Consider the following 14,732-nt stretch of genomic DNA (forward strand, 5'->3'; position numbering starts at 1 on the left):
TTTGTTCATAGTAATGCTTCCTAAGGCCCACTTCATTTCACACTCCATAATGTCTGGCTCTAGGTGAGTGACCACACCATCGTGGTTATCCGGGTCAGGAAGACATTTTTTATATAGTTCTGTGTATTCTTGCCACTTCTTCTTAATCTCTTCTGCCTCTATTAGGTCCTTACCATTTCTGTCCTTTTCATTCCCTTGATATCTCCAATTTTCTTTAAGAGATCTCTAGTCTTTCCCATTCTATTGATTTCCTCTATTTCTTTGCATTGTTCATAGAAGAAGGCCTTCTTATCTCTCCTTGCTATTTTCTGGAACTCTGCATTCAGTTGGGTATATCTTTCCCTTTCTCCCTTGCTTTTTGCTTCTCTTCTTTGCTCAGCTATTTGTAAAGTCTCCTCAGACAACCACTTTGCCTTCTTGCATTTCTTTTTTGGGGATGGTTTTGGTCACTGCCACCTGTACAATGATATTAACCTCTGTCCATAGTTCTTCAGGCACTCTATCAGATTTAATCCCTTGAATCTATTAAGCACCTCCACTGTATAATCACAAGAGATTTGATTTAGGTCATACCTGAATAGCCTAGTGATTTTCCCTACTTTCTTCAATTTAAGTCTGAATTTTACAATAAGGAGCTGATGATATGAGGCAGAGTCAGCTCTAGCTCATGTTTTTGTGGACTATATAGAGCTTCTGCATCTTCAGCTGTGAAGAATACAGTCGATCTGATTTTGGCGTTGACCGTCTGGTGGTGTCCCCATGTAGAGGTCGCTCTTGTGTTGTTGGAAGCGGGTGTTTGCTCTGACCTGTGCGTTCTCTTTACAGAACTCTGTTAGCCTTTGCCCTGCTTCATTCTGTACTCCAAAGCCAAACTTTCCTGTTAGTCCAGGTATCTCTTGACTTCCTACTTGGCATTCCAATCCCTTGTGAAGAAAAGGATGTCTTTTTTAAAGTGTTAGTTCTAGAAGGTCTTGTAGGTCATCATAGAACCGGTCAACTTCAGCTTCTTTGGCTTCAGTGTTGGGGCACAGACTTGGTTAGTGTGATGCTAAATGCTTGGCCTTGGAAACGAACAGTGAGCAGGAGACACAGCCTGGGGGGTGCTGCTGGAGCAGGTCAGGCATCTGGGCTTCTAGAGACCTGGGAATATGCTTGAATCCTGGGCACTGCCGTGTCTCACGGGTGCTTAGTGGAAGCACCTTGCAGGACTTTACAGAGTGTATCTCTAGCAGCAGTGATCAGACCGATTTATGGGGAGTTTTCCTTTTGGACTCTTTGCTGCTGTGGGACTGTAACTGGATTGGATTATTGGGACTGACCGGCCAGGATGAAAACGTGAGTGGGGATGACCACAGACAGGCAGGCGTGCACTGTCCAATCTTGCAGGTGTGGCCTGCGCCCATCCCCACTGCTACATAGACCAAGTGACAAAGCGGACACAGTCCCAGCAGCTCACATGCCAGCCAGCACATTGGGCTGTGCACGGACGGTCAAGACTCCCAGGGCCGCGTCCCCATGGATGGTGGGCCTGGAACTCTGACCGGCCAGAGCTGCCCTTATGCTCCGCCGTCAGGTCGGTAGTGCAGGGCCGAGCCCCCCTCTTGTTCGTGTGATGACGCCGCCCCCTGAGGGTCCATCTCCTGGGGCCTCCGCGGGGAGGGGCCATGCCATGGCTGCGGGCCCAGCTCTGTGCCCTTGTGCGTTTCTGCAGGCCCCTGCCCCACTGCTGCCAGACTGGCACGCACAGGGGTCGGGGTGCTCAGGGCGGGGGACAAGCCCAGGCAGCTGCTCGGAGCCCTGCGGGGGAGGGGGCCGTGTGCAGCACCCCACCCGCAGCCAGGCGCCCCTGCTGACCACCCCCCACCCCCGTCCTCACAGAGAGACGCCCAAGGAGCTCCTGCCCTCTTCCCGGCACCCGAGTCTGTGCTCCACCGCCACCATACAGCCAGAGGACACCCCGACATCGCTGAAGGTGAGCCCCCAGCCCCCAGCATGAGCTGCCCCACCGGGCTAGAACCAGGGCTGGGCCCAAGGCCCTCCAAGAACCAGGGCAGAGCCGTGTTTGGAACCGCTTGTGTGAACTGCAGCCCTCATGTGGTGCCTGGGGAGTGCCGCTCACAGGGGAATGAGGAGGTGGGGACAGAAGAGGAAGTGAGGGACAGACTCAGCTGAACCGTGGGCGAGTACTTGTGTGAGTGTGAGTGTGTGTGAGTGGTGTGTGTGTGCGATGTGATGTGTGTGTGTATCCTGTGTGTCTGTGTGGTGTGAGGGTGACGTGTGAGGGTGTGGCGTGTGCACATGCTCCATCATCTCCGCCATCCCAGGATGGAGCCAGCGGGGCCCCCAGAGGTCAGGTGCCCCGGGCTCTCTGGTGGGTTAATGTGAGCAGGTTTGCAATTGTACTGATTCCTGCAGGCAACTGGTGACTTCACTTTCTCTGCAGCGGAGATTCCTCTCACGACCCCTGCAGGGCATCAGAGAGGGGGCTTCTTGTAATAAGGTAGAACTAGGAAGGGGGTCAGTACCCACCTTCGGCAGCAGTGATGTTTTTCTTGTTTACACTTGTACCAGCAGCTTCCACTCGAGGTTTGGAAGCACATTTATGGGAACCTATAATCCTGTCCCTATCCCAGACTCAACCGCTACATGTGATATCCACTCCAAGGTGGGAGCAGGCGATCAGGGGTTATGCTTTGCTGTTGTGGAAGCCAGGGTGACCCCAGGTTCTAACGTGCCCAGGACAGTGCCACTGGACACCTGCTGCCAGCCCTGACCGTGCAGCCAGCACCCTGACGGACGCTTGTCACTGACCGTTGTGTTAAATCTCAGCAAAGGGTCCCCTGGATGCAGCTTTGTTACATTTATTTGGTGGGAAACAGGAGAGAGCAAGGCGATCTCTAAGACTCTAAGAGCTGAAAGCTTCGTCTCTCCTGCACAGGACATATCAGCTCTGGTATTCAGGAACATGAAATCCAAATCACCAACGTGCCGATGACTTGCTAATGCGAAAATAGTAATGTCATGGGTTTGGGTCTCTTAGACTTTACTATGCTTAATTATAAGTGTTCCAAGGTTGAAACATGCTTTGTTACTTAAGAAAGGGATTTACCATTCTACTTAATTGATACAAATTACTAAACGATTCAAGAAGAAATAGAAAATTCAAATGGACATATAACAAGTAAAAACTTTGAACTAGTAATTTTAAATTCTCCACAAAGAAAATCCTAGGCCCTAATGGCTTCATTGGTGCATTCTACCTGATGTTTTAAGGGAAAAAAAAACCCAAATCAATCATGCGCAAACTTTCAGAAAATGGAAGAGGAAGAAATACCACCCAGTTCATCCTACGAGGTGGGTACATAATCAGTTCAGTTCAGTCACTCAGTCGTGTCCGACTCTGAGACCCCATGGACTGCAGCACGCCAGGCTTCCCTGTCCATCACCAACTCCCGGAGCTTGCTCAAACTCATGTCCATCGAGTCAGCAATGCCATCCAACTATCTCATCCTCTGTACATATATGAGTACATAATACCAAAGCCAGATCCTGTCGCCAAAAAAGAACCTTATAAGCTGATGTCACCCGTGAATATAGAGGCAAATATCACTGACCAGACACAGGCATATACAAACACACACAAGAGGTGCATACGCTGTGACTGAGGGAGGGCTATTCCAGAAATGCAAGGTCGGCTCAACATCTGAAAATGTATTAGTGTAATGAGCGTCACTCCAGTCGTGTCCAACTCTGTGCGACCCCATAGACGGCAGCCCACCGGGCTCCCCCATCCCTGGGATTCTCCACGCAAGAACACTGGAGTGGGTTGCCAGTTCCTTCTCCAGTGCATGAAAGTGAAAAGGGAAAGTGAAGTCGCTCAGTCATGTCCGACCCTCAGCGACCCCATGGACTGCAGCCTTCCAGGCTCCTCCGTCCATGGGATTTTCTAGGCAAAAGTACTGGAGTGGGGGTGCCATTGCCTTCTCCGATTAATAAAATAAAGTACAATAAACATGAGCACACCCAGTCAGAAAGAGCATTTGCTAACAGCACCTCTAGATATGATAAAACAATTTCACAGCCTAAGGGTGGAGCCCCCTAAACCTGATAAAGAATCTGAAGAAACCCACCACTAACTCATACTTAACATGCTGAAGCGGTGTCCTTAAGACTTGGACCAAGACAAAAATGTGCCCTCCAAACGTCTGTCTGACATTTTACTAAAAACCTCCAGCCAGTACAGTAAAGCTAGAAGCAGGAGTCACACGCACGTCTATCTGAAAGTGCGAGTGTGTTTATTTGCAGGTAACGTGATCCTAACAAACCTGCAGAAAAGCTAACAGGAATAATAGGATAACTTAGCAAGGTGGTAGGATACAAAATCAATATTAAAACACTGAATTATACTCCTGTCTACTCGCAAAGTCTGGAAATAGTACTGAGGAAACTACTCCTTTCACAGCAGCGTCAAAAAACAACAAAGCAACAAATACAAAAGCTGTACGTGTGAAGCTACAGCTGCTGTTGAGAGAAATGAAACACAACCCAGACAGATGGAAAGACTTACGATATTTAGGGATTGGGTACTCAGTATCGTCATGACAGGAGATCTCTCCACACTGATCTACAAACTTACATGATCCCCACTGAATTCACAGCAAGCTTTTCTCTTTAAGGAAGTATCAAGCTGTATGTGGAAATTCAGAACCCTTACGAATGACCAAAATAATTTAGAAAAAGAAGAAACAAATTGGAAAGCTTCCATAATCTGATTTCAAAATTTACTACGAAGCTACTGTATGGAGCCAGTGTTAAGGACAGACATACAGACAGACAAACAGAGTCAAAGCTCCAGAAACAAAACATTTACATTTCTGATCATTGGATTTTAAACCAAGATGCCAAGGCAATTCAATGGGGAGCAATGTATTTTCAATAAATGGTACTGGAACAATCAGATACCCACAAGGAAAAAAAATGAACCTCACGTGCTGTTTCACAGCAGGTACAAAAGTAACTCGAAATCAATCTCAGAGCTAAATTTTAAGGGTAAACCCGTAATACTTTGGGAAGAAAACAGAATAAAATCTTGTGATCTTGCGTTAGGCAAACTTTTCTTTAATATGACACCAAAAGCACTATTAAATAAAAATATGAAAAAATTGGACTTCATAAACGTGAAAAATATTTGCCCTTTGGAAGTCACCATTTCAAAAATAAAAATACTTTGGCTGGAATATTTCCAAATCGTCTACTTGTATCCAGAATATATAAAGAATTTTCAAAACTCAATTATAAGAAAAATGACCCAGGTTTTTTTAAATACGAAAAGATTTGAACAAAGTTTGCACCAAAATATGTGTATATATATATATATTTCGGTGCAAAGTTTCTCCTTATATATATATATAAGGAGAAGGCAACGGCACCCACTCCAGCACTCTTGCCTGGAAAATCCCATGGACGAGAGCCTGGTGGGCCGCAGTCCATGGGGTCGCTAAGAGTCAGACACGACTGAGCGACTTCACTTTCACTTTTCACTTTCATGCATTGGAGGAGGAAATGGCAACCCACTCCAGTGTTCTTGCCTGGAGAATCCCAGGGACGGGGGAGCCTGGTGGGCTGCCGTCTCCGGGGTCGCACAGCGTCGGACGCGACTGCAGCGACTCAGCAGCAGCGTATATATGTGTGTCTATATGTATATGGGTGGCAATTAAGCACATGGAAAGATGGCCAACACCGTTAGACATCAGGGGAATGCAAGTCAAAGCCACAGTAAGACGCCACCGCACGAAGTCAGGGCTTCCAGGCGACACAGTGGTGAAGAGCCTGCCTGCCAGGGCAGGAGACGCAGGTTCGATCTCTGTGTCAAGAATGGTCCCTGGAGGAGGGCATGGCACCCACTCCAGTATTCTTGCCTGGAAAATTCCACGAACAGAGGAGCCTGGAGGGCCACAGTCCATGGGGTCGCAGAGTCAGACATGACTGAGCGCGCACGCACTCATGCACACCTGAATCGGAACGGCTAACACCGAAGAGGCAACAATACCAGGTGATGGAGAACCCCTAGAGGAGCTGGGTGTCTGACGCATTAAAAGTAAGACGAGGACTTACAGCAGCACCACTTGGGAAAGCCGTTTGGCGGTTTTCTTAAAATTTAAATATATTCACGCTCACTAAGGAGAAATGAAGCCACCCTGGGTGTGCAGCATGGCTGGGGAGGACAGAAGCTGTCCCCTCAGTGAGAGCCTTCCCTAGGCCTCAGACATCCCCGCAGCAGCATCAGGTGAGTCCACTAACAGATGCGAAGTTTCCAAAAAAATAACCTCAACATCGACAATATCTCTTGTGCAATGTTACTGATTTTTATTTATTCTCACAGAAATCAGTTGCCAACTTGAGTTCATCTGTGCAGAGGTAAGTTAGATCAAATAGATCGCTTAACATTACTAACAATTACTCATATCTCAGTTTTACTTATTTTGCAAAAAGTACAATAATTCTTAGCCTGCTTTACAACTAACATCCGGACGAATACACGAAAGTAAGACAGTGCTCATCTATCTTCTGTGCCACCCGGAGAACATGGGCAGTGTTGCGTCTGAGGGTCTTCTGTACGGTCCCCAATAACATTTGGTTTCTGCTCGATGGACGTGAGTCTGAGTGAACTCTGGGAGTTGGTGATGGACAGGGAGGCCTGACGTGCTGCGATTCATGGGGTCAAAAGAGTCGGACACGACTGAGCGACTGAACTGAACTGAAGCTCCTGAAAGTCAGGGCGGCTCATTCTGAGTCAGTTGATCAGTTAACGCTAACATTTTAGGGCTCCAATGCAGTCATCCTTGGTACTTGTGGGACGTTGGCTCCAGGAGTCCTTGCATTTAACAAAATCCACCGATGCTCAAGTCCCATAGTTAGCCATCCACGTCCATGCGTTCTGGATCCAAGGGCTCAACCAAACACAGACATTTCAGTCCAAGCTTTGGTGATCCTTGGATATGAGACCCATGAATCCAGAGGGCCAATGGTATACTGAAACACACACACACATGTGTTAACCAGCACAGTCCAAACTCGTGTTGTTCAAGGGTCAACCACTCACCGTTTTTGAAGAGACACAATTTGGTCCACATTGTCTGCCCTCTGGCCCCCGAAAGCCCACTCTCTTCTGTCACACAGAATAATTCATTGCATCACAACTTCCCTGAATTCGAGCATCAGCTCTAAGTCCCAAAGCCTGTCACCTAAGTTGTGCAGATCTGTGATGGCTGAGACTCCGGGCAGGATTCATCCTGGACCAAAGTCCTCTCCATCTGTGAACCTGTGAAACCAGACAAGCCATTTGCTTCCAAAATGCACTGAGGGGACCATCACAGGCTAGACACACCCATTCAAGAAGGAAGAACTCAGAAGGAAGCAAAGGCCACCAGCCCTAAGCCTGTCTGAAATCCAGCAGGGCAAATGCCTCCGATTTCAAGTGTTGAGAGCAACCCCCTTTGGCTTGGTCATCTGTGGTATCGCCGGAACCCCCCCCGCGCCAACTCCACGCCAGGAGGCCGGGCTGGTTGCCCATTTACTCCACGCCAGGAGGCCGGGCTGGTTGCCCATTTAAAGTGTGAGAGTTGGCTGGGATTAGCTCCTCACTGCTTCTTCATTATATGTCGTGACATGGGCTCGTGAACCAGTGTAGAGACAGCGGCACTCCCAGCAGAACCTCAAGGGCGACGCCCGAGCAGCTCTCAGCGCGCTCCATCCACGCATGAAACTCACAGGGTTAGATGACACAGCACCTGTCCGTCTGCTGCGCCCTCGTTCACACCCCAGCCATACGTCAGGGCAGCTCCTGTGACCCTGCGGGCAGACGCGACCGCCTCTCATCGGCAGCATTGTCGTCCTCCACGGGCGAACCATGCCCTGACAGACCGGGAGGCTCTGGCCTCCCAGTGGTTTTTTCTGACAGCTCTCTGGGAGTGTCTCTGTGCCCACATTGTCAGCTGCACGCGTGTGCTGAGTCGCCTCCGTCGTGTCCGACTCTTTGCTATCCTGTGGTCCGTAGCCCGCCAGGCTCCTCTGTCCATGGAATTCTCCAGGCAAGAAGCCTGGAGTGGGTGGCCATGGCCTTCTCCAGGGGATCTTCCTGACGCAGGGACCGAGCCCGCGTCCCGTGCAGTGCAGCTGGACGCTTCACCGCGGAGCCCCTGAGGGGCCCTGTTGTCGGGCACTGCTGGCGGACGTCCACAGGCAAAGGGCTGCCTGTACTACACCTTCATAAGTCTTCACGGTGACGTTCCCCAAAGCCAGAGGGACTCAGGCTTCCACCAGTTTCCCCAGACTCTGCAGCATAAGAACAGTATATTTGGTTTTATCCAAGTAAAACAATTGTTTCTATGTGCATTCCTCTTGACACCAGTGGGAACGTACATCATTCCGTCTGCCTTGACTGTTCGACAGTCTCTCTTGTGTGCATTGCATTAGGTTTTCATATATTTTTCCCATTTTTATACTGGAGTATTTGCATATTATCCATTTTAAGAGCTCTTTGACTATTGAAAATACTGATTAATTCTTTGTTCTTTGTGTCTCAAATATATTTCATCCAATCTGTCGTTTTAAAAAGTTTATTGTGTCTTTTGCAATGTAGAGGTCACAAATTTTTCTGAAGCCAAATGTGTCAAATTTTTATTTTGTCTTTAAAAAACTTTCTTTGCTCCTGAGTTTTCCAAACATTCCTCCAATCTTTGTAATATTCTCGCAGTTTTACTTGCTTCCTTTGCACTTTGATCCTCAGGCCATCTTAGCTTTTGGATACAACGAGAGAGGGGACAAGCTCAGTGATCCCCATGGCATAGATGGCCCACTGACCCTCCGTGTCTGGACCCGCTTGCTTCTGCCTCTGATATCTCTTTCTTCTGCAGCCTCTCTTTACTCCCTAGTAGACAAATTCCTCCCAAGCCTTTTTCATTTTTCAAATTTTTTGACAATTCTTGCACATTTGTTTTTCCGTGTAAACTTTCAAGTGATTTTGTCCAGTTCCAAGTCACTTGCATTTGAGGTTGGCGTTGTGCTGAATACACCTTCACTCACGGGGGACTAGCCTCCTCCCAGCGTCGCTGCCCCAGGTGGGGGCACAGAGTCGTCTCCTTTGGGGGCGGGGAAGGGGCCTGGAGTGACTTCAGGAAGGGCGCCTGGAGCCGGGGGTGGGGCACTGGGGCTGTGGCCCTGGGGTCATTGCGTCCCTGTCCTGCATTCAGAGGGGCAGAGAGGGCCCACAGAACCCCAGGAGTGGGGAGCTTAGAGAAAGACAGCACTCGGCAGTGTCCCAAAGGCTGAGCGTTCCTGAGGTTCTTGCTTAGTTAACAGTTGGCCAGGAAATGCAGTTCACCGTGCAAGGCCTGTTCTCTTTCAAACAACCCAATAACTTTTCTTCCAGGTTTTCTTCCTTAGAAATCTGATTGGCAATACTAACATGTAAATCCACATCATTTTGAATTTCACTTCAAAATATCATTTAACCATGATCCTTTAAGTAAAATCTAAGAACATTTTCTATTTTTTCCTTTTCTGGTAAGAAAGACAGTAACTTAACTGGAACCAGGATGATAGACTTTTGCCTTAAACTTTTTTTTTTTTTTTTTAGAATCAACGCGTATTTATTATACAAAATTTGGAAATACAAATTCCCAGTATAAAAGCAGAAACACACAGATTTCCCCGCCCACTAATAACTGTTGCTGGGACATTGATTTGTATTTTTTACATCTTTCTTTCCAGTACCTTTTCTGTGCATACACATATACACACACAATGTTTTATTTTATGAAAGATTCCTTAGGAGCTTGTTTTACCTCATGTATTGTGAGGTTCTTTCTGTTAAAAGAAAACAACAAGACTTTGACGGGTGCACTCACCCCCTTGAGCAGGGGCCACGTGCATATCTATGGGAACATTTGTTTTCATTTCCAATCCAGCTTGTGTTCCTTCTCCTGGAAGAGAAGCCGGCCCTATTTAATCAAGGGTCAGCAATGGGTAAAATGTGATACAAGTAGGTCACAAGCCCTCTGGATGAGACGGGAAGTAAACTCTGTAGTCTCTGGCGGCAGGGAGCGTTCTCCGAGTAACGCAGCTCCTGGGTCCCGTTGAGCGAGTTGGCACTGCTGACGGCCATTCCCAGCCCCACTCCCGAGGCTGGCCCTCTCAGAGCGTTAGAGCCAGTGGGGTCGAGTTCACAGCGGTCAGAGGAAGTTTCTAAGCCAAGTGACACCTGCCAAAGGAAGGAACACGCCCAGCACACACCCGTGCGGTGTGTGGGAGCTCCGCAGGCACGTTTCCGAGGAAAGCCTCTACGGAGGACGTTACAAAGTGTCCCTGTGGTGGTGGCGGTGCCGTTTCTGAGAGAGTTTCTTCTGGCCTGTTTCGTCTGTTCTGAAATGTTAAGTGGGTAGGATGAGAATATGAACAAGGATTACGGTCTCACACGCGAAGACACACCGGCAGGCATCTTCTCATGGTTTCCTTGGAGCAGAAACCCGGCCAGGTGAGCCTGGTGTCTGCTCTGCCCCGCAGGGGAGGACCCCCGGGAGCGCCGGGAGACAGGCTCACACCCTCCTGCTTCGCTCCCGCCAGCCGCAGCAGTCCCAGTCCTTCTTATGTTCCGATCTCTCTCAGCTAGCCTTCCCGGGCCCTCCATTCCTCAAGGCTCAGATGACCACCTGTGGATAATTCAACGTGACCCTCCCGTGCGCATTTTAGCTTCAGTGCGACGAATTCCCACAAAACAGGGGCTTAAGACAGGAGGCCCCGGTTCTCCGTCCATGTCGGAGGCTCCGGGGATCAGCAGGGCTGCTTGCTTTCTGACTTTTCTGGGGCAGGGGGATCCCGCGACCCATCCCAAGCTGTGAGGTCCTCAGGAAAATGGAAAACCAGGATAGAGAGACTTTCTGGGCCCCCAAGAGTCCCCGTTTGCTGACACGTGTGCTTTCTCTCTCCTGTGCGTCCCCACCAGCGTGAAGTCCATGCAGCTCTTGCCAGCAGCCCCGGACCACTGGCAGGTCTCCAGCCTCAACATCCATGCCAGCAGCTGCTTGTTGCAGCAGGTGAGCCTGGTGCGGGGGTCGGGGCAGGAGGCAGGGGCGCGGCCCCCCAGGACCCTGCAGAGGACTGCACGGCACAGGAGGTGCTGGTCCGACGTGCTCACTTTAAGCGTTTGCGGTGTTTCGGGCTGTGCTCCTTGCCCGGGAACAGTGGTGGGCACGCGTGCGAGAGAGCAGGTGCAAACCGTGTGCTACAGAGGCCTGTAGGGCCAAGCGCACTGTGTCTGCGTGGCCCCAGCCCGTCTGCTGCGGGTTTGCCCCTCGAGGGCTCAGCAGCCCGCGGGCACGCAGCGCAGGCTCTCCGAGGCCTCCCGGGGCAGCGGCGTGGACACGGTCCGCCCCTGAGGACGCGCTGGTCCTGGGTCCTCACCGGGTCAGCCTGCAGCGGCAGAGGCCGGTCGGTTCCTGTCGGTCCTCGCAGGCCTGGGTGTGGCCGTCTGGAGACGCTGCATTAGTCCAGCGGGCACCGCGTCTGAGGCCTGGGTCTGGTTAGGGTTGGACAACCATCGTATGGATGCGGCGGTCACTGCAGAGCGAGGACCGGACGGCAACAAACTCCCTTGCATGATTTTAAAACAGCCCCAGCTTGGGAACGCAAAGACAAGACCCCCATTCCCTCAGGGGGCACCTTGAAAGCTCACAGCTAGCATCTTACCTTGTGATGAAAAGCCGAAAGCCTCCCCTTAGGACACGGGGTCCACACTCACCACTTGTGCCTGATGTCGTGCGCGAGTCCCAGCCCGGGTGAAGGTGAGGGTTTGACCTCCTGCATGTGGGTCTGTGTTCACTTTTGAGACGTGTGTTTGTGTGGGTGAAGCAGGGTTCTGTGTCCATTCTCAGGTCCAGACGGCACTTAGACACACACTCGTTTCTCCCCGTTCACTGCTTCTGGGAGAAATCGCGTGTGATCTTGTGTTGATTTCCTGTGTAAGGTTTCCTTTGGTATGGCACACAAAGTGCTGCCTATGAAAGAGAAAAAAGACCTATGCGTCCATCGTGAATGACTGCAAGTTATCACCCCTCGTCTCCTTTGTGTGTGAGAGATGACCTTGAGATGCACTCTGAAATTGCAAGTTCAGTCACCATGAGGCATCTTAGGTCACCGGTTTACTTTTAAAGGGTCTTCCTTTGGGTAAACCCACTGATAAAACTTTTGGACCCAGGAATTGCACTCCCAAGAATTAAAATAGATTCGAAGGCTTCCCGGGTCCGACCCTGTTCTGCAGTTACCTGGGCAGGGGACCCCGCGCAAACCTCCGAGTGTGTGGGTGATGATTAAAGGAGACGACCCACTGGCACAGCCCTCAGCACGCGGGAGCATCGGCTGTCTACCACCATTAACTTAAAGCCCAATCTTAGAAAAACAGACAAAGCTCTATGACAGAGACGTTCCCTCTAACGTTGTTTATAAAAACAAAGATCTGAAATAACCTCAGTTCAGTTCAGGTCAGTCGCTCAGTCGTATCCAACTCTTTGTGATCCCATGAACCACAGCACACCAAGCCTCCCTGTCCATCACCAGCTTCCGGAGTTCACTCAGACCCATGTCCATCGAGTCGGTGATGCCATCCAACCATCTCATTCTCCGTCATCCCTTTCTCCTCCTGCCCCCAATCCCTCCCAGCATCAGAGTCTTTTCCAATGAGTCAGTTCTTCACATCAGGCAGCCAAAGTATTGGAGCTTCAGCATCAGTCCTTCCAATCAATATTCAGGACTGATTTCCTTCAGGATTGACTGGTTTGATCTCCTTGCAGTCCAAGGGACTCTCAGGAGTCTTCTCCAGCACCACAGTTCAAACTGTAGATTTTAACGAACTCTTCACCGAAAGCGATCTATGGGTGGCAAATGAGCACCTGAAAAGATGCCCAGAATCAGGCCCTGAGGACGCGCAGATGAGAGCTACAGGAGGCGTCACCACACACCTGCCCATGAGGCTCCAACCTACAGATGCAAAGTCTGAGCCAGAGGCGGGGAGGCCAGGCCCGTGCCCAGGAGTTAGGTGGGCGCCTTGAGAGCTGGGGCTGTCCCGCTCCCGCCCTGACCAAGGAGAAGCGAGCGCACGCGTGTGTTTCTCTGCTGGGGCTGCAGAGGCTGGCCAGGCAGCTCACTTTCTTCTCCCATCCTGGAGCTAGAAGTCTGCGGTCAGGGCACTGCCAGGGCTGGTACCTCTGAGCCCTCAGTGCCACCTGGGCACATGGTCTTCATCCCGAGCTCGTCCTCCCAAGAGGACATGAGGCCTCGTGCTCCGGGACCCACACGGGTGACCTGGCTCCACTGTTAATAGCCTCCGTGGGGCCCCGTTTCCAAGGATGGTCACGTGCTGCATCACGAGGGACAGGACTTCAACCACGGAAGAGAGGGGACGCAGCTCAGCCAGAGCTCGAGGGTGGGGCCGGGCGCCGTCCTCCAGCGCCCTCCCTGGACCCGGGGCCCCCAGGAGCCCTGACACGACATCCAGGGTGGGGCTTGGCTCCTCCTGACCAGCTGCTCCTCCCCCCCTGCCCGCAGGAAGCTAGTGCCAGCCGAAGCACGTCCGCAGTGCGGTGAGTTGCCAGCCTTTCTACCCCACGGGGGCTGGGGGTGCGCCTCAGCGCAGGTCTCCTAGGAGAGCGAGCATCTGTGACGGAGCATTTGGGGCAGGAAACCCCTGTGCGGATTTCAGTCACTGACTCTGGCTCTCAGCTCTGCCCCAGCCTGGAAGGCACGACCCCTCACGGTCACCCTGCTCACGGCTGGCGCCTCAGCTGGACGGACACCAGGCATCACGCTCGTTTGACCTTTGTCTGTGGAAGTGTAGGCAGCCCTTCTGACGGTTCACACACACGCAGACAAGCACACACGCGTGAGTGCGCACACACATGCACACGGGCACACACACACTCTCCCCTGCAGCCCTCAGACACCCCCAGCCCCGCCCCCCGGCTCCCTCGTGGCGCCGCCCCATGTCTGTCTCCGTCCAGCAGAATCAAGCGGAAGGAGTTCCTGCCCGCGCTCTCCAGGTGCTCCAGCCTGAGCTCCGTGAGCACCGTCACCCCTGAGAGCTCCCCACCACCCCAGGTGAGCCCGCGGGCCCGGGGGTCACAATTAGGAATATTTCAAAGATAGTGCTTTGGGGCTGTGTTCACAAATCTTGCACCCAAAGACCTAAAGGAGAGTCTTCGATACTTCCTACCGAAAGTTTAACATGCTGGTCTTGAGAGCTGGGTCCTTTCCTATCTGTGGTTGGTGTGTGTGGTGTGAAGCAGGGGTCTGGCTCCCCAGTTCCCATGGGATTTCTACTGTTTCCTGCTTCATTCATGTTTAAGGTAATTAACCAGTAGATGAGGATTTACTTCTGCTACTCAGCTATTATATATATATTGTTCCTCAATTCCTCCATTAGGAGTCGAGGAATAAATACAACTGACTTTCTATATTTAATTGAATTTTTATGTGGTACCCATTGATTACCTTCTTCCTTTTCTAAAGGCCTTTAGTCATCTTCTTAATGGTTACCTTGAGGATTACAATGAACATTCTAAATTTATAACAATAAAGTTATACTTTATTGAATAATACTAATTCAGTTTCAATAGTATTTTAATTCAGTATTCAATAGTGTTCCAAGACTCTATTCTCATACATTTCCATCTCTCCTCCTT

The 14,732-nt window shown here is 50.7% G+C and overlaps 1 protein-coding gene across 8 annotated transcripts in view; it reads left to right on the forward strand.

Moving 5' to 3' along the window:
• LOC133233808 (probable palmitoyltransferase ZDHHC11B) overlaps positions 1–14,732 on the forward strand; it is a 47,006-nt gene that overhangs the window by 23,022 nt on the left and 9,252 nt on the right. For 4 of the 8 annotated variants that reach the window (XM_061393940.1, XM_061393945.1, XM_061393943.1 and 1 more), the window contains 5 exons: positions 1,879–1,972; positions 6,383–6,417; positions 11,003–11,093; positions 13,600–13,634; positions 14,052–14,148. In XM_061393940.1, the coding sequence (XP_061249924.1) occupies positions 1,879–1,972; positions 6,383–6,417; positions 11,003–11,093; positions 13,600–13,634; positions 14,052–14,148 (352 nt within the window). Of the gene's footprint in view, positions 1–1,878; positions 1,973–6,382; positions 6,418–11,002; positions 14,149–14,732 lie in introns of those variants that run through there. The other 4 variants (XM_061393944.1, XR_009731875.1, XR_009731876.1 and 1 more) reach the window with 4 other exon arrangements.

The sequence above is a fragment of the Bos javanicus genome, chromosome 20, assembly GCF_032452875.1.
Source record: "Bos javanicus breed banteng chromosome 20, ARS-OSU_banteng_1.0, whole genome shotgun sequence".
Taxonomy (NCBI): Eukaryota; Metazoa; Chordata; class Mammalia; order Artiodactyla; family Bovidae; genus Bos; species Bos javanicus.